We start from the raw sequence: 23,429 nt of genomic DNA on the forward strand, positions 1-23,429 counted from the left end.
AACAATTGTATTTTTATTAACTAACATTAACAAAGATTCATAAATGCTGTAAGAAATATATTGTTCATTGTTAGTTCATAATACCTAATGCATTAACTAATGTTAACAAATGGAACCTTATTGTAAAGTGTTATCAGTACCACTAATTAAAACAAAATGATAATAAAGTACACATTGTCATATCAACAACCATAAAGTAATTACTCTTTTCAGTGATGAATGTGATTTAGTAAGTTTTAAGAACTGACTCAAAAGAGTCATTTGTGTGGGAATCGGGTGACACAGAGACAATATGGCTACAATGATTGTGCTGTAGGTTTAGCACTGTAAATTTAAAAGAACAGACTCATAAGAATCATTGGTTTGGGAATCAGACTACACAGAATGCACAGACCCGTTAACAGAACCGAAATTTCCACACACACACTTTTTCTACATGGTTTGTTCCTCTTCATGATGGTGGTGCTTACAGCGAGGTCAATGAGGTATGATGTCAAATGGCCATCTGTTATTGGTATCTAGTGGCATGTTCATGTATCAAGACAGGAGAGATTAAAAAAGTTCAAAGTTATTTTTATTTTTTGTTTTAGTTCATTTAGAGGCATTTTCAATTATGTTATTTTTATTTCAGTTTACAAATTCTTTGTATTTATTTATTTTTATATTTATTTTTGTATTTTATTTATTTTATTTATTTATTTATTTATTTTGCATTTAGGCTTCATCTTCGTTTTTGTTTATAATAATAACCTTGCAATGGACACAGATGTGGTAAAACCATTAACATATCTGACCAAAAACTTGGGGAGATGGGCAGACAGGCGGGATCGCTTACCATTCGCACAGCTTTTAAGGCGAACGCCTCTGACTGGTGCCCTCTGCAGGTCAGCCTTCACTCTGGCCTTCAAACCACCTGTATCCTTCTGCATGGCATTCAGAGCATCACTCATAGAGTTCACAACCTTCACCATGTTAATCTGGCTCTCGGACAGCAGCTGTAACACATAAACAGACAGCATGTACAAACAAGCACAGTTTTAGCAACTGGCCATAATAAACTGTGGGGGAAAGATGAAAAATGAACAAAGAATCACACTGATAAAGCTATTGACAGCCATGTAGATCACAAAATTTGTTTTCATTTTGGCAAAACGTAACTAAAGGCTGCCCAGTTTGCAAAGGCTAATTTATTAACTACTGGTTAGTGTACTACTGAGAATTCATACTTTTACAGTAATCCAAATACAAAATCAGAATCAGAATCAGAATCAGCTTTATTGCCAAGTATGCTTACACATACAAGGAATTTGTCTTGGTGACAGGAGCTTCCAGTGTACAACAATACAAAAACAGCAGCAAGACATAGATAATAATAAAAAAATAAAAAATAATTATACACATACGTACATACACACACAGACACACACATACATGCATACACACATACACATACGTAGTGCAAATCTAATACAAATCTGTTATCTGTTATGTACAGTGCAAAATACAGATCTGTTATGTACAGTGCAAATGTTTTTATTTTTATTTATTTTTTATTTTTTTATTTATGTGTTGGATAAATATAAAAAAGACTAAACTGTGTATTGCACATAGTTATTGGTTTAAATTAAAACCCCTATTAATACATCTCTAGCACCCTCTGCACTTAAACAATATGTCTAAATATGGTGAAATTGCCAATAAACAATCAACATATGCAGACAAAATGCAGTGTCTTCTATACTGAGATCCAGTTCAGCACCACGGACAGCGGTATGGTCAATTTTATCTCTGGCTATAACTTCTGCTAAGTGTGGATCTATGTTTGATGGCTTTAACTTAAACAGTACAGCTCAGTTTCCTGAACATATATGAAGCTTTAAACTATTGAAATGCACAGTGAAATGGTGATTGTCCAATGAAAATCCCTTGTTGCCTATGGGGAGGCAAAATGTGTCTGCAAGATAGGTTCCATAAGGCCACCTGTCATTTCAAGTCAAGTACTTGACAAGCAATTGAGCTGTAAAGGTCTTTGTGCCAGAATTATGGTGAGATTTTCTGCTCGAGGCAGTGAGCTGATTGTGCTGTTGCTAGACTACCTAGAAATATGACAACTGTAAGAAACACACACAGGCGTGCCTAATGTGTGTGTTTTTCCCCATAAACTTGAGAGATCTGACCCATTTTAGATGGAAAAACCCTTTGTGTTCCTGTGAGCATTAGAGTGTGTTTGTGGGTGTGTGTGTTTATGAGCCACATTCAACATAATGAATGAGCTTCCTGTCCTAGCCTCAACAATGTGTCCTGTACAATGATCTTTAACCCTTAAATGCATGGGTGTTTCGCCAAACATTATTACACACTCGGGTCTTAAAGGCACATATATCTATCACAAATGGATATACAAAATGCCCAAATAGTGTCAATTTTTTAAAACATTTTCAAGACAATTAGAAAATAATAGAATAGAATATATTCTAATTAGAACAGTCAGAATGAACGCGTGAAAGCATGAGTTTAATTTAAAATATTTAACGTGTTAATTTTTCTTATTCGTGATTAAAGCATTTATCGTTAATACAACATAAATACTTATGTTAAGGGCGTAAACTTTGTAATGTGTCCGCCTAGAGTAATTACACTGATGCACACGCCACAGCACCAGAGCCCTTCTACCAAGGAAAGCCTAAAAGCTTAGCATATGCAGCAGTCCCATTGACATTCTATAGGTGGTACTGTCTTAACCTGTTGATGCTCATTGACCCCACCCATGGGTTTGACTTTACTTTGCTTAAATTAGTTCACATTTACCATATAGTGTGCTGTTCAAAATTGTTCATAATGTTGACAAATTATACATCTTTATAATATGTCAACATTATTATCTCTTTTTTGACTAGACTATATAGTATATGTGAACTAATTTAAGCAAAGTGACTTCCCTGTCAGTGATAAAATGATGGAGGAAGGACCTCTTAACACTATTTGATGTACAAAACAAGCCCAGATGGGACTTATGACAGAAATCAAGTATTTTTCAGCCTATTTAAGGCATATGGAGAGTTCAAAGCAGCGCTCGGCGCTGGTGTTGCCGCCCTGATGCGAATCATGAATGCAGCTTCATGATGGCTGTAGGAAAGCATATAGCAACAGTCTACCGGCAGATAAATAGTGTGGATAATGAGAGTTTAAGAGATTTATTGCCCATTGCAATGAATATTATGTGGGGACTAGTTCTTTCAGTTAGTCAAACTCCCACTTAGACTTTGGGAAACATTTGATGTGACTTGAATTGGTGATATTTTAGTGCATTTCTATGTTTATATTGTGGAAGGCTTTGTCTGGAAAATGTTAATAAAGCATAATATTGCTACATATTGTTTTGTTTTCTTCCTAAAATGGAAATAAATACATTTTGACAAGAAAAGAAGTATATATAGTGTCAGATTTCAACACTTTCCAAATCTGCAATTAATCGCAATTAACTACAAAATATTATGTGATTAATCGCGATTAAAACATTTAATCTACTGACAGCACTATTTCTAATATATTTTGATGTTTCATTTTTCATTATATCAAATTGATGATGCAACACATATAGAACATGATTCATTACTTACACACTGAAATTTCATGAGACACAACTGACTGTCAAACACATATTGAGCTACACATAACATATAATCTACACATAAGCTACACATATGAATTTTTGAGTCTAAATTGATGCACAATTTACATAATTTCAGTATTGCAGCCAAATGACCATAGCCAAATCATACTGTTCATGTTACACTTGCTATAGTTTAGTTCAAATAGCAATGTCAAATGAAAATCAAGTCAATCACTGACACATCAGCGCCACTTGAGTAAGAAAAAGCATGTATAATATGTGTGTACACGCATATGGGATACTAATAATTCACCACTGTCACACAAAAAATCAATGTGATATAGTAGTCATTTGTATGAAAATGGTACTCATTTGTCTTGTAATGTTGTTATTGTATACTTATATAAATATGAAATAATCAAAAAACATGATTTATGGAAGCGCAAAACAAACAAACAAAAACAGACACTAATGACCCTATACACTTTTGGTTATTAAGCAGTTATAAAAAATAAAAAATATTTTTTGTAAAAAAAAAAATTTGCTTTGTTATATATTTGTTATATAGTATTCAGAGGAGAAAGGTTGAGGAATACTAAAGAGTTGTGGACATAACTCCCAATAATGGATAAGGTACAGGGGATGGAATGAGGTCCTGGGTCACTAAAAACCAGCGTGCATTAAAGGGTTAAAGAACACACACACACACACACACACACACACACACACACGCTATTGTCGATGAATCTGGATTATTCTAAAAAGGGAGCACATGCCTGCCTATTCAAACAATTTTCATATACGCCGCATAACCTCTCCTGTACAGCCAGTCTTAACTCTACAAATGTATCCTTACCCTCTCTAAAGATGTGTCTGAGAGCACACACAGCAATATCTTCCAGTAAAGCCAAGGGTGCTATTCTCAAAACTAATTGAAACACAATAAACGCATTTTATAAAGGCCTAGACTGCACAAGATTGGCTGCATTTTTATGCAGAACCTATCATAGATCGTGCTACAATGCCAAATATCTTTGTTTGTTACCCTGAAATAAGTTAGACTTATTGTAGGGTCACTTAGTTATACTATACATTCACTGAGCAATTTATTAGGAAAACCTGTACACCTACTAATTCATCCGATTATCTAATCAGCCAGTCGTGTGGCAGCAGTGCAATGCATAAAATCACACAGATATGGGTTAGGAGCCTCAGTTAATGTTAACATCAACCATCAGAATGGGGAAAATGTGATCTCAGTGATTTCGACCGTGGCATGATTGTTGGTGCCAGTGCGGCCGATAAACACATTTTGTACCGGGCCCAAGAATTCCTAACAGATTATTAAAGGAGACCCACTACCATAGCTGATAAATGCAAGTTAAGCAGTTCTGATACTGAATAAGAAAATAATTTCTTGCTAAGAAATTAGCAAGTCAGCTAAACTCTGTTGTTGGATAACAGTCTCTGCATTTTATTGTATCATTCAGACTGACACACACTTCTATTTCTTTTGGATAGAACAGGTCAAAGGGTTTGCACAGTGCTTGGACAGTATACATATATGTGTAAAATATCCTGTTAAATCAGACGCAAATGGAATGTTTAAGGTAGATTTTCTCTCTTGGGACAGGAAAGCAGGGAGGGCCATTACTAATGTGCTGTATCACCCTGAATGGTGTTCTCTGGGCCCCATGACACCTAATAGCAAACTGAACTCTAGTGATCATGGTTGGTTTGACACATATCTAAAAACAGTCACTCTCACAAACACACGTTAGCGCAGTGACAGCATTGAGCCCAGAGGAGATAACCTTTAGCTTCAGGGCTTTCTCGGTTTATATCATTGAGGTGGTCATAATTCTGAGATAACTGACAGCGCAGAATGACTTCCTTTAATGGTTGGGCATAAACAGAAAAGTCACTAAAGCTAAAATGCCACTAGAGCTAAAATGGATTCACATAGAGCACATTGATATGATTCCTCTACAATATTTTGCACTTTTAGAGGTGATGCCATTTACAGATACTCTTCAAGGTTGGTGGGGCGGTGTATCCCATTTGCATGTGCATATCTTGGTTCTTCACTGAGCATATGTGGTAAAATGCTATCATTTGCAATCTGTAATCCCACCTAATTGTTTCACCAAAAATTAACAATTAAATTGGCAGCGCAATTATACTTAGAACTTTATCTGTTTAATCTGTGACAGGGGATCTGTCTCTGTTGATTTTACAAGAGAAGGGAGGTAATTAAAGCTAATAATTACCCTTAATTAATAAGGGTTGAAAAGTTTAGGGAAGTCAGAATGACACGTTTTACCTAAAGTCTATCCCTTTCTTCCTTCTCTTTATCACACTTTCTCACCTTTGTCCTCTCTGGCCCCCTTTACATTGCATATTAACATGTGTTTCATATCCAGACAATATCTGGGTATTCTTTAGTTTGATTGCATTTACAGTACACCTTGTATTCCAATGCATAGCTAGTGTATTTTGAAAGAGACCGCACTTACCCATGCAAAATGGAAAACAGCACTTACATTTTACATACATACTGTAGTTGCATGGGTATAATGAAAATGAATTCGCATTTACTCCTTTGCCAAATGTTGTCAGAATTTGTCCCTGACCACCTTCAAATGTGGTTTTAGTGATCCGGTCACAATGCGCCTTTAATAAATTTACACCTGGCTTTTAACCTCGTGCGACCTTGTGTACTCATGCGTGGACGTTGTATTTTGGCTTTGCTATATGCAACGCATAATTTAAATTCATTTAAACTGACTGTTCTCAGTTCAGGAGACTACTTGCTGACGCATAGGGACATGTGACAAAGCAACATGTTGCTGACCACAGTGGAGTTTGTGTTTGGGAGAAATGCCAACAAAACTACATCTGGTAAGGAACCTAATTAAGTTTTTACATTGAAACTGTTTGAGTCCAAAGATTAGATTCTCTAGTTTCATCCATTATGCCATTTTTAAAATTTGAGAGATTTATCGCGAAATGCCATGTTGCTAAAAACAATGTATACTATGTGTACTTTAGCACATTCTTAGAAATCCTATATTTACTGTGCATTATCACATTGAGAACCAATGGGATCATCCAAAAGCTGAAAAATGTTGCTCTCAGGGGCTTTATATGGAGTTAGAATGAAAATAAGGTGCACTTTGAACTGTTCTGAGACCAGAGCAGACAGACAGCATGCTGGAGGTTAAGTCATACACTAAATAGGCAGCAATGGAGCAAGGGAGCATCCTATAGCTCTCTATGCAGCTAAGTGTGTTCAATCCAAACTTCCATTTAAATGTTCAGTTTCAGGCTGCAGATGATGTTTGGACCACTTAAAATATTTATTAGACATGGGACAATGGTAATCTGTACACAGATTGAGAATTTATAATGTATAATTTTATATTAACATGGTTGGTAGTGAATGGATGATGCTGGCCATTACTTTGAATCAGAATGAATTATGCTAATTTCTGATGTGATGTCTTTAATGTCTCAAGAATCAAACATAATAATTTAATAAAAAATAAAAATAAGAAATAAAATCTGACTTTCTGTAGCTTGGTATTATTTAAAATTTCACGACTTAGTCCTGCTGTCCACATATGTTGCCATCCTTTTTTAGGAAACGATTTGCTCTAGAAAAAAATAAATAAAAACAAATGCATGTCTATTAGATTCTACTAGTTAGAAATAAAAAAGGGAAATGGAAAAAGCACACAGCAGTCATGCTCGGGTCTCAAGAGGTTAATTTTGTCAAATGTTGATCACCAAAAATGCATTTTAATGCCAAGTGTAAAGGGGGCCTCTGTCTCTCTTTCTGTGTGGCCTTTGTCCTCTCTGTCCCTCTGTCTCTCTTCACTCTTCAGTTGTGACTCAAATCTGTGCTGAGTGTGGCTTTCTGTGCTTCTTTCCAAAGTTCAAAAACCCAAATCCAACTATTCATTCAAGCTGTAACAGAGCTAAAAAAAAAAAAAAAAAGTATGCAAAAGAAAGACCCCTCACATTCAGTCATGCACACAAACACACATGCATGGACAAAACACAGGTCAACGTTCCTGTCAAAAAGTCATCAGAAAACTAAGGATTATTTTATTTTCAGGAGGGATTCTGCTTATGCTTTTCACTGTCGCACAGGTGTTTGGTAGTGATAAACAACTCTCTTTCACCCCTTCCCGCTGTGTGTGCGTGCGTGCGTGCATCTGGGTCTGTATATTTGACAGATTTTGTGTGTAGGAGCTTGTCCATAATTCATGGTTAGAGAGAGAAGGTGTTAATCCTAAACCTTAAATCTGCATAATTCAGATTAAAGTCGGACTTTAAATGGGTGGTAATTCACTTAACACAGGGCAGCAGGCAGCATCTGCTGTTCTCCACCTCTGAAACTGTAGTGTATAGAGCATGATGCACCACAGCAGTTGCCATCTAGTGTATCAATATCCCCATGGGTAGCACTAGGGGTAGGCTGCCGGGGCTGAAGCCCAGAATGTTTCTAGTAAAGCCCTGAATGTTTTTTATCATCTTTGTCAAAAGTACCAATGCTTCAGTATCAAGGTGATACCAAATATTAATGTATATTTTATATTTAGTAATACAGTATATACTGATAGATCTTTAATGATCCCAGTCTTTTAACACAGTATCGATAATACCAAATACCACCCTGAATATTACATTTCTAGGTCCTCAACTGGTAGTCACACAACACAAAACAGCACAACGTACTGTATCCAACTACAGAATGCAGTATAACTAGAAGCATACATAATGCAGATTGAGTACAGAGTATTATAGAATACAAGAAAACTAACATATTTATATGCAAAACACACAAAAGTCCCAACAGCAGCTTTTTCTACAAAACCGTGCAGGACAAGGCAATTATAATATATTGAAAATAAATAATCAGTCATACATGACAGACCTTGAAATTAAATAAAAAACAATAGACAAAAAGTGCATATATTGATTGATAGATGGACTGATTCAATCTTAAATTCCAGATATGGACAATTCCAGTGATTAGGGAATATTTACAGAATCTGTTTAATTTGTTTATGACTTTACCTCTGAGATCTCTTTTACGTTTTCTCTGGTATTATACTAGTAATATTGAACTGATATCCATATCCAAAACTAGAGGTTTTGGAGTTGAACTAGGTTATTTTAAAGCTGAAGTGTGTATGTAGAGGATTCAACAATAAGGAAGCGGGAAGCGGGGTGGCAGTCCAGGTAAATCAAGCTTTAATGGTTTTTCCCAATCTACCAAACAGTCTTTGGCTTTTCAGCATCACAGCAGGGCATTTACTCTTCAGCTTCACAACAAGGTATCTACTTTAGATTTAGTTACAAGAGACAACATAAACTCATAAATATTTAAGTTCAGCAGCTTTGCAGCGTTTAGTTCCACAGAATATAAAATCTGTGTGACTGGGATTCTCTCTCCCTCACTGGTGTTCTCGGCGGCCTTTCAAGCCCATCTCCGTCATCACTGTAACGAGACACAGGTGTTACGTATCATTAGTCACCAGGTGATGGCCCTTACCACTTCCTCTCACCCCCAGTGACAGACACATGACCACGTCCCGCTCCACATACCCCCACCGCCCGACTCAGACCCAGCCTGCTAATTCCCCCCCCCCCCCCCATTCCTGAAGAGGAAATCAGCCACAACCATCTGTGGCCCCGGCCTGTGGACCACCTTGAATTTAAAGGGCTGAAGTGCCAGGTACCAACGTGTGATCCGTGCGTTGTATCCTTCATGCGGTGGAGCCACTGAAGCGGGGCGTGATCCAAGTAGAGGATGAAGGCCTGCCCCAGCAGGTAATAGCGGAGGGTTAGGACCGCCCACTTGATGGCAACACACTCTTTTTTGATTGTGCTGTACTTAGTCTCTCTCAAAGAGAGCTTACGACTAATGTACAGCACAGGGCGCTCCACCCCCTCCACCTCCTGTGAGAGCACGGCCCCCAATCCCCTCTCTGATGCATCCGTCTGTTAAATGAAGGGGAGAGAGAAGTTAGGAGCATATAGGAGCGGCCCGCCACAGAGTGCAGATTTCACTCTCGTGAAAGCCTGTTGGCACGCCTCCGTCCACTGGACCGGATCTGGTGTCCCCTTTTTAGTGAGTTCAGTCAAGGGGCTGATGACATCAGAAAAATTAGGCACAAACCTTCTGTAATAGCCAGCCAACCCCATAAACTGTCTCACCTCCTTTTTGGACTTGGGACGTGGGCAGGCCACTATCGCTGCGGTTTTATCAATTTGGGGTCGTACCTGCCCATAACCCAAGTGGAAGCCCAGATAACGTACTTCCACCTGCCCAATTGCGCACTTTTCGGGTTTGCTGTGAGTCCTGCCCGTCTCGGTGACCTCAGAACGGCTTTTAGATGCTGCATATGCCTCTGCCAATCATTACTGTATATGAGAATGTCATCCAGGTAGGCAGTGGCATATGCGGAGTGTGGCCGGAGGATCTTATCCATGAGGCGCTGGAAAGTGGTGGGAGCCCCGAACAAGGAGTGACAAATTGGTGTAATCCGAACGGTGTGGAAAAGACCATTTTTTTCTCAGGATAATGGAGTTAAGGGGATCTGCCAATATCCCTTAGTTAAATCCAATGTCGAATAAAATTGAGCCGCACCCAACCGATCGCGCAGTTCATCAATCTGGGGCATTTAGACACCATGTTGACTTTCCGGTAATCAACACAGTGTCGGACTGACCCATCACTCTTAGGTATAAGAACAACCGGGCTCGCCCAATCGCTGTGCAATTCTTCTATTGCGCATTGCCTCTAATTCGTCCCAAATCACCTTTTTTTTGTGCTTGGGTATGTGGTATGACCGACTATGCACAACCACTCCTGGTGGGGTCTCGATATAGTGCTGTATGAGGTTAGTCCGACCGGGGAGAGGAGAGAACACGTCTGCAAACTCTTTTTGCAACCTGGCCACCTCTGTGAGCTGGGACGGTGAGAGGTGGTCTCAACAAGGGACCGGGGTGAATGGATCAGCTTTGAATTTCACCTCTGGCCCGAGCTCCGCCCTCTCCGTAACTACCATCACCATGGACACAGGGACCACCTCTCTCCATAATTTGGTAAATTTGATGTGCCCCGCCTCTATCCATTCGTTTAACTTCATAATCGAGGTCCCAGGCTCACCGTGTAACCTCAAAGGGTCCTTGCCACTTGGCGAGTAATTTCGAGCTCGATGTGGGGATTAATACAAGTACTTTGTCTCCTGGTGCAAATTCTCATAGCTGGGCACCCCTATTATAGACCCGGCTTTGTGTCTCTTGACCTTGGAGCAAATTCTGTTGTGACAACTGACCCAGTGTGTGTAGCTTTGCTCGAAGATCAAGGACATACTGAATTTAATTTTTGCTCTGGGAAGGTCCTTTCTCCCACGCATCCCGTATGATGTCAAGCACCCCACGGGGCCGGCGTCCATACAGGAGCTCGAAGGGGGAAAACACTGTGGAGGCTTGCAGCACCTCTCTGACTGAAAATAATAGTGGGTCCAGCCATTTGTCCCAATTTCTAGCCTCCTTGTGTACAAACTTAAAAATCATGTTTTTCAGGGTGCGATTAAACCATTCCACCAGCCCGTCAGTTTGCGGGGGATAAACGCTGGTGGGAATTGATTTAAACCCAGGAAATTCATAAAGTTTGCGTAGTGTTCGTGACATAAACGTTGTGCCTTGGTCGGTGGGATTTCTTTCGGAATCCCCACCCGGAAGATAATTTTGAAGAATGCCTCCACAACACTGTGTGCTGAGATGTTGCATAAAGGCACTGCTTCCAGATATCGCGTTGCATAATCCATCAGGATGTAGCAAATTAGCTTAAAAAGGGAATTATTTATAATTAATTATAACTGGTTATAATTAATAATAAATATTTAGATTAGATCTTAGAATTAACTGTAGCAGAATCGATATTACAATTACTTGATCTGTCCGTCCACCGAGCAGACAATATAATTATTTATCAACTCTAGGAAGATTACTTTCCTGGCCAAGGAACAATAGCCTTCCTACTTATACAGTGCTAGCAGTAGTTTAGCATGTAGCAAGGAGCAACATTCAGTGACTTTGAATTGTGAGCGGAACACAGAGACAATCAATTGTGAATATAAGGGATTTAATAAATGAAACTATAACTAAAATACAAACAAACTAAGCAAAACATACATATATAGAATGAAGGAAAGTAAGGAAAGGAGAGAGAAGAGCAAAGAATGGCAGTATTTCACATCAATTAACCACAACCTAAATGAGAATCATCAGAGGCACAATTCACCTTAAAAGGGGTTCAAACTTAAACGTGCATCTAATCAGTTGTAAATGGTTACTTGCATTGGTTTGTTGCTGAATAAGAGTCTTGATGCGGTAGACGAGGTTCTCAAAGATTTCTTTAGGAGTGAGTTGAAGAAGTCCACAGCAAATCCACAAAGTTACTTGAAGGTAAACACTGCCAGAAGGTTAAACTCAAGAGGAGAGTTTTGGAGTGTGTTGGTCTCAAGAAGAAGAGTTTTGAGCGATGATTAGTCTGTGTTCTGGAGTTTTAATAGTTCATTGCCGCACCCATTTTGTAGGTGGAGTGGCCAGTCAGAGGCATGCATTTTGAGCGGGAGAGACATCCTTTGTCTCCGTTTATGGCCCATTCGCATTTTATTGCTGATCTGGACCGCTAGTGCAGCTTTTAATTCAAAACATAGCAAGAATTGTTCGATGCATTTCACGATCACATGGTGTACATTATTGTGTGAGAAATAAAGAGAAGATCATTTTGATACCAAGAAGGTAACCTCCAGACGATATTAAAGCAGAGATACACTCATACACTTGAATATAGGCATTTAACGTCTAACTAATACAAGTAAAGGGTTTTAACTAAGTTAATATAATAGGGGAATATACATACAACACATGCATATAGCAGATACATTTATAACTGCTTACTATGGCCTAAATAGAGAAAATGTCTTTAGGTGTGTGTGTGACGTGTATTGGAATTACTGGAGACAGACAACTGCTCTGGTGCCTGGCACGGGGGTCACCCCCCTTTCTGTGGAATGTGTTTGAAGCTTGATGGAGACACTCCAGAGGCGACCTGTTTTAGCATCCTTTTGATAGTGATAAAGACTATCTGCAATTTAGCACCCATATAAATGTAAACGCGGAGGCCAGGTCAGTAATTTATATGCAAATGTCAAAAGGCTAAAAGGGTTTTTTTTAAACAAAGTGTAATTAGCCATCACTGATCTTACACAGACGTTACAAGGACTAATACAAACCGATATCCGTGTGCTGACCATTCTAATGGCCTGACGAGGTCCATACCAATTCTTTCGAAGGGGGCCTTGATTAACGGTAATGGCCGCAACGGCACTCTTAGGGTGGCCGGTGGATTCACCAGCTGACATTCACAGCATGCCGCACACCATCTGCATACATCCCTGTGAATGCCCGGCCAATAAAAGAAGGCCATTAAACGGTGTAGTGTTCTTTCTTACCCTAAGTGCCCCGCCATAGGATTGTGGTGAGCCGCCTGGAAAAGTGTTTCCCGATGGCTCCTCGTGACTAACAACTGGGTTTTATTTTCATGGGTTTGAGTGTCCTGCGTCACTCGATATAACCGGTCCCTAATAATTGAAAAATACGGATATGTGAGGGCGACGTCGGGCTGGAGCTGCTGGACATCGATTACTCTCACTTGGTCAAAGGCATGCCTAAGGGTATCATCACGCAACTGCTCCAGAGGGAAGTCCCCCTCCAGGAATTCTCTGAGGGTGGGAATGTTGGAGGATTCCCCTCCTTCGTCATTTTGAAGCTGAGCAGACGTGGACGGCCCTGGCTCTGCCTCCCCAGCCATCACGTCACACATCACACACCATGTTTTTGGTTTGCAGGACCCATCCACACACAACACTTTTAATAATCGTTTAAACTCCGGCCAATTGGTTCCCAGAATCAGTGGATGGGTGAGGCAGGAATTAACCGTGGCCTCCACTCTATGCTTTACTCCCCGAAATTGAATAACAGTAGTCACTACTGGGTATTTGTGAACATACCCATGTACACACCTCACCATCACCATGTATTTTGTACCAAAAGCCCCATCATGAACCAAGCCATGGTGGATCGAGGTTTGATTACAGCCAGAATCCACCAGGGCTTGGTATGTACGCCCCTTAATTTTTACCGGTATCCTGTACATCCCTGCTCGACCGGGGGCAGACTGTGGCGTGTTGGGGACCCGAATTCACGTCTCCACCTCCATTACCATCCTGCTACTCCGACAGTCCGGCCCAGGCTTCCCAGCTGCACCCGTGGTGGTGGAGACATCAACCTGGGAAGGTCGATGGAGAAGCGTAGGGGAGGCGGTGGGCAACTGCTCAAAGAAACTCAGGTATGCCTCCGGCTCATCTTGGGGGCCCATCTTTTGGAGCAACAGCTGTGGCTTCGTCACTGCTTCTGGGGCCACGGTGGAGGAACCGCCTGGAGCTAACCAGCTCCAAAAGGCCTACCAATCCTCGGCTTGGGTATGGAGGAGCTCCTGGAGGCACCATTTTTGCGCAAGGAGGGCTTGGTGGTGGGTCTCCTGGATGCTGGCCAGGGCACAGATGACTTCGTCCAGTGGTGACGTGTCCATGGTGACCAGTCTTCTTCCTTATCCTGGGTTTTGGCACCAGTATAGAGGATTCAAAAATAAGGAAATGGGAAGCGAGGTGGCAGTCCAGATAAATCAAGCTTTAATGGTTTTTCCCAGTCTACCAAACAGTCTTTGGCTTTTCATCATTTATGAAATCACTTCACAACAAGGTATCTACTTTAGCTTTGGTTATAAGAGACAACATAAACTCATAAATATTTAAGTTCAGCAGCTTTGCAGCATTTAGCTTCACGGAATATCAGATTTGCGTGACTGGGACTCTCTCTCCCTCACTGGCGTTCTCGGCGGCCTTTTCAAGCCCATCACCATCGTCACTGTAACGACACATAGGTGTTACATATCATTAGTCACCAGGTGATGGCCCTTACCGCTTCCTCTCTCCCCCAGTGACAGACACATGACCACGTCCCGCTCCACAGTGTAACTTTATAAAATATTTTTAAAATACTTTCTGCTCTCAGCTTAATATGCAACTATAAGCCATTTATAGGTTAATTTTCTCAAAAACTGTACACACTGTGTTTCTGTGGTGCTAAAAAAATGCACCTGTTTGTTTTGAGTGACCCGTCTAGCTCTACACAACATTGATTCCACCAATAGCGTTCAGGGTGGGACTATGTGACTATTTGTGACTTTTGCTTACTTTTCTGCTTAGCTGACTTGAGTGCGTACCAAGGAACCACCACACACAAGTTCATTTGAAAAGAGGGTCTGGGGATAATTTGTGAACCAAAGTATGGTTCATAGTTGTGCTGAATAAAAACATCTTAAAAAGCTTAAGCTGGTCTAGCTGACCTCCAAGCCTGACCAGCTGAAAAGAGCCTGAAACACCTCTAAAACCAGAAATTTAGACCAGCCAGACCAGGTTAGGAGACCGCCTAATTTTAAGTTGCTTTTCAGCATAAGTATACAGTATTTTGCCGAAAGCTTCTGTCCAGATTTCACATAGTTGGTTCCGCTGAAACTCTCACTGATGTCAAAAGCACTGAATAAAATTAACCGTGGTTCAGAGCAAAATAACACATAATGAGAACAAATCAGCAGGGGAACAAGGAAAGTTGGGTTCAGACTAAGTGTTAAATTGGCATTATTCTGTCTGAGACATGTCATTCTATGATATTCCTACACCATCACTCAGTAGTTTACTGGTTTGACAAGGCTACTGAGTTGTAGGAATGAGCTATGGGTGGCTGCTAAGGATTGTCAGCAAAGATCTGCTTATCTTGACGACTGTATTGTAACCATGCTTTTTGTTGTCTTACACCAAGTCCTAACCAGACACGATAAAACAAGAAGCAATAAATGCCACTTCTTACATGTAAATCTGAATCTTTGTCCTAATCAGCCGCATTTTGTTGATCACTTGGTTTATATTTCTGCAGCGTCACGCTAGATAGTCCAGCCCACAGTGAAATCTTATCAGTCTAAAATCCAGCTTCACTTGTTTATTAAACATCAAACATTTTCGGATTTGTTGCGTCACTTTATGTAGCATTATCATGTGTAGTGTGGACAGACAAATTGTTTGTCGCTGGAATCGTATTGCATTGTGTCTGGACAGATTGTGCTACCACTGCTGCTACCTCAATTAGACAACATACAGCACTGTTATTGCACCATAACATCACTAATGACTTAAACAACAACATAATTTAAAGGGATAGTTCACCAGAAAATGAAAATTATTTCATCATTTACTCACCCTCACATTTTTCAAAACCCCTATGACTTTCTTACTTCATTGGAACACAAAAGGAGATGTTAAATTATGCTTCAGTCACCATTCACTTTTATTGTATGCAATAAAGATGCAATGAAAGTGAATGGTGACTAAGGCTGTCAATTCCTTACATTCTGCCTAACATCTCCTTTTGTGTTCCATTTACGAAAGAAAGCCATACATGTAAATTATGACAAAATTTTCATTTTTGGATGAACTATCCCTTTTAGAACTATTACTTTTGTCTTTGTGTCATCTTGGACTTACACTGACACCTAGCGGCTTGGATGCAGCATCATTTAAAATCATCTTGGTTACTGATGTAACCTCTGTTCCCTGATGGACGGAACGAGACGTTGTGTCGATGTAGTGACACTAGGGGTTCTATCTTGAGAGTCCCAATCACCTTTGCTTAAAATAGAAAAGGCCAAAGAAAATTGGCAAGTGGAATTTGCATGCCACTCTCCGCCCCATACATACGGCTATAAAAGGAGATGGTGTGCATCACTCATTCAGATTTATGCTGAGGAGCCGATAGAGAGTCCCGGCCATGTCAGCGGCCAGTTCAGCACCGCAGCAGGAGGGATACAACATCTCGTTCCCTCCATCAGGGAACAGAGGTTACATCGGTAACCAAGATGTTCCCTGTCTGTCACTCACTCGACGTTGTGTCGATGTAGTGACACTAGGGGTTCCTATAGGAAACGGCACAGGCGCTGAATCGTGTCATGAGGTACGGAAGAGTGGACACGTGCAAGCTGCTGCATGCCTCGCAGCGAGCGCTCAACCATGTCGTGACCGACGTCTTCAGGGTCAGAGTGCTGAGCTCGGCCTGCTCCAGGGGCTCAAAGGGGGCTCTCTGTAGGGCAGGAAGGACAACAGAGAGATCTCAAGAGGGGATCAGGCGCAGTCTAGGAAGATTCAACCTCCTCCTTTGAGGAAACTGTTGATCAGGTCACGCTGTCGTGAGGGCCTCCCGTCCAGTGTATCGTGGTGAGCTGCTATGGCAGCCACGTACATTTTCAGGGTAGAGGGAGACAGCCATCTCTCCAACCCTTCCTCAAGCAAAGACAGCACAGACCCAACGGCGCATCTCTGTGGGTCTTCCATGTCCTGTCCAGGAGCCAGACGTGGATTCCAGAGGTCCGGCCGTGAGTGCTGGAGCGTGCCTTGCCCCTGAGTGAGAAGGTCCTGCCTCAGGGGAATGCGCCAGGGAGGTGCTAAAGTCAGGAGCATCAGTCCGGTTGGGCCAGTACGGCGCAACGAACAGGACTTGCTGCTTGTCCTCCCTGACTTTACACAGAGTCTGAGCAATGAGGGTCACAGGAGGAAACGCATACTTGCGTAGCCCCCGAGGCCAGCTGTGCGCCAAGGAATCCATGCTGAGGGGGGCCTTGGACAGGGAGTACCACAGGGTACAGTGAGAGAAGTCTTGGGAGGTGAACAGGTTTACCTGTGCCTCCCCAAATCTCTCCCAAATCAGCTGGACTACATGGGGGTGGAGTCTCCACTCCCCGCAGAGCATTACCTGCCATGAGAGCACGTCCGCTGCATAGTTGAGGACACCCGGAAGGTGAGTGGTTCGCAGAGACTTCAAGATCTGCTGACTCCAAAGGAGGAGGAGGCGAGCGAGTTGCGACATGCGAAGTGAACGTATGCCGCCTTGGCTGTTTATGTATGCTACGGTCGCTGTGTTTTTGGTTCGGACCAACACATGCTTGCCCTGAATCAATGACCGAAGCCTCCTCAGGGCCAGCAATACCGCCAGCAACTCTAAGCAGTTGATGTGCCATTGGAGCCCCAGCCCGAGTTCGAGGCATCTGTCGTGACCACGACGCGCCTTGAGACCTGCTCAAGCGGAACACCTGCCGTAGAAATGCCAGGTCCAACCAAGGGCTGAAAGTCTGATGGCACTGTGGCGTGATGGTCACACGCCGGGTGCCATGGCGCCTTGCCCACCTTGGGACTCGAGTCTGTAGCTAGTGCTGAACCCAAGGGGGAGAACCGCCACCGAGGATGCCATATGACCCAGGAGCCTCTTAAATTGTTTCACTGGTGCCGCTACCTTCTGCCTGAAGGTCTTCAGGCAGGTCAGCACTGACTGAGCACATTCGGTCATAAGACATGCTTTGAGAGTAACCGAATCCAACTCCATACAGAGAAAAGAGATGCTCTGCACAGGGGAGAGTTTACTCTCACCCAGTTGACCTGAAGCCCAAGTCAGTCGAGGTGCTGAAGCACAAGGTCCCTGTGCCCACACAATAGATCTCGCGAGGCTAGGATTAGCCAGTCGTAGAGATAATTGAGAATGCAAATGCCCTGCTCCCTCAGTGGGGCCAGGGCAGCCTCTGCGACCTTGGTAAAGATGCAAGGAGACAGGGACAGACCCAAGGGCAGGACCTTGTACTGGTGTGCTCATCCTTCGAAGGCAAACCGAAGAAAGGGTCTGTGTCGAGGAAGGATCGATACATGAAAGTACGTGTCCTTCAGGTCGATGGCCGCGAACCAATCCTGATGTCATACTGATGCCAGGATGCACTTCTGCATTAACATCCTGAATGGAAGCCTGTGTAAGGCCTTGTTCAGGGCCCGCATGTCCAAGATTGGAGTAGGTCAGGAGTAGTTGCCTCATCCCTGGGAGGCCCATGTCAGGACCACCTCGAAGCCCATCTGGGGTTCTTGGGGGCCGGCTGATGGGCAGGTTGAGCTGACTTCCCGTGTGAGGATCTTTTTCTCTGAGGCCGGCGTGCAGGCTCCGATGGTACAGGAGCCTGGGCCGGCACCGCAGGGGAACGGCTCTGGCAAGAAGCTGATGGGGTGCAGGACCTTGGTGGCCAGAAAGCGGCCGGGTCGTGCCGCAGCAGGATGTGTTTAATCACCTCGGTCTGCTTCCTCACCGTCGAGAACTGATGGCTGATATCCTCAACGGTGTCGCCAAAAAGCCCCCCTTGGGAGATGGGCGCATCAAGAAAATGGACTTTCTCAGCATCATGCATCTCCACAAGGTTGAGCCACAGGTGCCGCTCTTGGACCACAAGAGTGAACATCATCCCGCCCAAGGTGCGCGCCGTGAACTTCGTCACTCCTAAGGCGATGTCGGTCACAGTGCGCAGCTCCTGCATCAGTCCTGGGTCGGTCCTGCCCTTGTGCAGATCTTTCAACACCTTGGTCTGGTGGACCTGCAGGATGGCCATGGCGTGTAGGGCAGAAGCGGCCTGACCCACGGCCTTGTAAGCCTTTGTCATTAAAGAGGAAGAAAACATACAGGCCTTGGAAGGGAGCCTTGGTCAGCATTAAATGCACCGCTATGGCGCACTCTACCTGGGGAAGCTCGACATATCCCTTAGCCGCTCCGCCATCGAGAGTAGTCTGAGTGGATGAGCCTGCGTGTACAGGCAGTAAAAGGTGCCTTCCACAACTTCGTTAGCTCCTCGTACACTTCTGGGAAGGCACCGGGGCGGGGCGCGGCTGTGAGTTGTGCTGGGGGATGGGAGGTCTGTGGGGGCTGAGCCGGCGGAAACACTCCCATGTCCACATCCAGATCACCCGTGGTGCTTGCCGACCCGGCCAGCTAAGCGTCAGCCCAGGACAGACCGGGTTGGGGATTAACTGCGGTGGCTCCTTGCTTCATGAAGAAGGAGGTGAGCTGCGACCGAAACGTTCTCATGGGCATGTTCTCGCAATGAGAACACAACCCTTCCATGAAAGCTGCCTCGGCATGCTGGCGCCCCAGACACTCGAGGCAGATTTCTTGGGTATCCGGAGGGGAGAGATAACGGCCACATCCAGTAGCGCAAATGTGGAAGGACATCTTTAAAAAGACGCCAAGCTCTTTTAGAGAAAATATACTCTTTTGAAGATACTCTTTTAGCATCCGCAGACTCAGGCTGCCGAAGCGCCCAGGGGAAGCACCACACTTGACCGTGTGAGGGTGACCGCTGATATGCGCCATAAAAAATCCAGCAGCGTAGCAATAGGTAAGAGGACGAACACACAAGCATTCGGCTCCGAATAAAAAATCTGAATGAGTGATGCACACCATCTCCTTTTATACCCATATGTCCGGGGCGGAGAATGGCATGCAAATTCCACTCGCCAATTTTCATTGGCCTTTTCTATTTTAAGCAAAGGTGAGTGTGGATCTCAAGATCGAACCCCTAGTGTCACTACATCTACACAACGTCGAGTGAGTGACAGACAGGGAACAATAATTTTCAGTTTCAGATGCCATTGTAGAAATTTAGTATTCACATTCAGCCTTGATTACTTTAATCAATGAGTGAAAGCGTCAAATAACAGGACGGTTACTGAGATTAAGCGAGTAGTATTCGGCTGGTCATGTGATTCTAACATGCCAGCCCCCATGTGCAGACCCTTCTCCATGTAGAATAAAACAGCTTTTATAAGGTTACTGATATAAGTGAAGTCTTTCTTTTGATGTGAGTGGTCATAATATCCTACATATATAGCAAAATTACAATTCATGTCTATAGGAATTAAACTATTTTAATGAGGAAAAAATTACTGAGTGCACCTTTAAATAAGTAAATGCAAAGTTCCAGGTTGGTAGCATTAGAATATGTAGCTGAAGATGTTTTGTATGCATATGTGTGTCCTGCATACCATTACCTGTATAAGTTGACTCTGTTCATTCTGCAGTGTGGTCAAGTCCTGTCCCAGGTTGCTTTGCCCTCTTCTCAGAGACTCATAGTCCATCTTCAGCTGGCCTGCATGGGCAGACAGCTTAGCCACTTCCTCTGCCAAGTTGACCAATAGCGCACGATCCTGACCTTTGACAGATTTGAGATCCGTATCATGGTCCGTAAGGGAGTGCAGCAAAGATGTCTGCACACCTTCCAGTCGCAGGAAGTTACTGTTATAATCAGGACAGTTGGGGTCGATAAAGATATTGATGCGTGATCCATCACCCCTCTCAACTGTCACCAATGCATTGGCTTCATCTTGATTGGTGCTAATATGGGGCGGGCCATCCGACATTGGTGGAGCCTGGTAGTGGTTCATAAGAAGAATTGTTCCCGTCACTGTGACCGCGAGGAGAACGGCCACGAAGAGCAGGATGGTACATAAAAGATAGCTACAACTCATCCTCTGCAGACAGAGAAAGACAGAAACAAGAGACAGAGAGACAAAGAGAGTTAAAGCCATCATAACAGCATAATCATCATTACCATTTCTGCAGAACAGAAAGTGCTTTTGAAAGCCCTTTGGGGATAATACTGCAGCCAGACACAACTGAAGGGGGAAAAAAAACACAAAGAAGAGTAGATGAAGGTGTTCCAATCATCCACCACTCTCTTCACTCTATCCATCCATCCATCCATCCATCCTTCCATCCCACTTACCTTTCTTTTCAATTTAAGTTTTAATTTCAATTATATTTATTTGTATAGCTTTTTTAAAATACATATTGTTCTAAAGATGCCTCACAAAGAATAGTGCCTCACAGATGCCCCAAGGAGCAAGCCGAAGGTGAGAGTGGTAAGGAAAACTCCCTAAGATGTTTAAGTAGATGGGTAAGAAACCTTAGGAGGAATCAGACTCAGCTGGGAAAGCCCGCATCCTAGGCCTGGTACATTTTCAAATAAATGTATATAGTGCATATATACACAAATATTAATTTCAAGTATTAAAGAGGAAGTTAACCCCAAAATGTTGTCATCATTTACCCACCCATATGTTGTTTCAAACCTGATTTTCTTCCTAGGAACACTAAATAGCATGATATAAATGGCAGAATGTTAGCCTCAGTCAACATTCACTTTCATTGTATGGAAAATGATGCAATGAAAGCAAATGGAGACTGAGATTAACATACTGCATAACATCTCATTCAGTGTTCCAAGGAAGAAAGTTAGCCATACAGGAACAATGTAAAGGTAAGTAAATGATGACAGAATTTTTATTTTTTGGTGAAAAATCCCTTTAAATCTGCACTGTGTAACTTTGTGCTCTAGAAAAATCATTGGTTGACACTTAAAATTGCAAGCAATTTGCATAAGAACACTATACTTGTTTCGGCACTGCTGTTCTGGTGGATGAATCTCATGATTTGAGCTTACCTGGACATAGCCTGCATGAGATCATGACTGTGAGATATTCCGAGCTTGAGTCATATCGTGCTATTTTCATGTTGATTTTATGTTATATAATTAAACATTTAAAATTAAATATTACTTGCTTTAATGAAGATATATTTTGAATTAATTAATTTTACTCTTATAGCATTTTTCTGATGCTACACTCAAAGCACTGTTACATAGAGAACAGGGGACTTGATGCCTTCAATCACCACCAGTTACCAGTATATTTTATTATTATTATTCAAGTGTTTTATCTACTATTAATGTTTGTATTATACTACACTTACCAATTTAATAGATGAAACTCGTGATATGGCTGATACGAATTCAATGGAAGACTTATTTTTTTTTATATTATACTGTACAATCTCAGTTAATAATACAAGTGAACCATAATACTACAATACGTAGTTTGTCTATGCAATGCACACAATAACAACGTAAACTAAAAATTTAAAATGAGGATAATGATGGAGATAAAATATAATTTATTAAACATGAATAAAATATGCTTAAATATGCAATATAACAATTACAAGAAGTCAATTTCAGAAGTCATGAATATTAGCAAACATGTCACAGTAACTTCCCCTGACAGCATAGATACATCGCATACTTTGCTATCACATTTCCTAAAACTGTAAGAGAAGTGACCCGAATGGCTCTTTTCAAGTGTAAGATTTATAGATTTTCTGTAAAGCTAGAGACATACGAATGCAGAAAAGGAGAGGGGACAAATGTGCAAACGCAGACTCATGCTGATGGACAACACATTAACAATGTGCATTGAACATAACGTGCATTACTGTCAAGGTAACAAACCTCAGTACACAAGGGGGCAATAGAGTTACCTTCAGAAGTCTGTGCCGTTAAACTGGATGTGTTATTATTCAGGTAAGTTGGTATTCAGTTCATATACTAACTTAATCTTACTTGCTCAGCAAAATTATTTTTAAACTGTTGCTCTGCCTTGACAGTAGTTGACTTAAAATAGAAAATTCCATCTAGTAGTGGACAATTCACACTACTGTCTGCAATAGCGGCCCTTGCAGCAATGCTGAGATTGTAACGCATACTTTTTGTTTAGTTATGAATTTCAGTTTGACACATTTTGGAACAAAACACACAAAATTGATCTTGTGTTGCCAAAAGCATCTGCATCGTGTTCTAGCATAGAGTACAGTATGTTTCGGCCTTAAAGCTGCTTTGAAATTAGGTGTATTGTGATAAGTGCTATACAAATAAAAATGACTTGCTTGACTATTCTGTAGGTACAGAGAAAGTTGTTCCTTGCTG

The 23,429-nt window shown here is 42.1% G+C and overlaps 1 protein-coding gene across 2 annotated transcripts in view; it reads right to left on the reverse strand.

Moving 5' to 3' along the window:
* Positions 1-23,429, reverse strand: part of LOC127420951 (fibrinogen C domain-containing protein 1-like) — a 182,871-nt gene that overhangs the window by 91,932 nt on the left and 67,510 nt on the right. For both annotated transcript variants that reach the window (XM_051663615.1, XM_051663608.1), the window contains 2 exons: positions 20,662-21,141; positions 836-995 (listed from right to left, as the gene is read on the reverse strand). In XM_051663615.1, the coding sequence (XP_051519575.1) occupies positions 836-995; positions 20,662-21,141 (640 nt within the window). The remainder of the gene's footprint in view (positions 1-835; positions 996-20,661; positions 21,142-23,429) is intronic.

Source organism: Myxocyprinus asiaticus, chromosome 3, assembly GCF_019703515.2.
Source record: "Myxocyprinus asiaticus isolate MX2 ecotype Aquarium Trade chromosome 3, UBuf_Myxa_2, whole genome shotgun sequence".
Taxonomy (NCBI): domain Eukaryota; kingdom Metazoa; phylum Chordata; class Actinopteri; order Cypriniformes; family Catostomidae; genus Myxocyprinus; species Myxocyprinus asiaticus.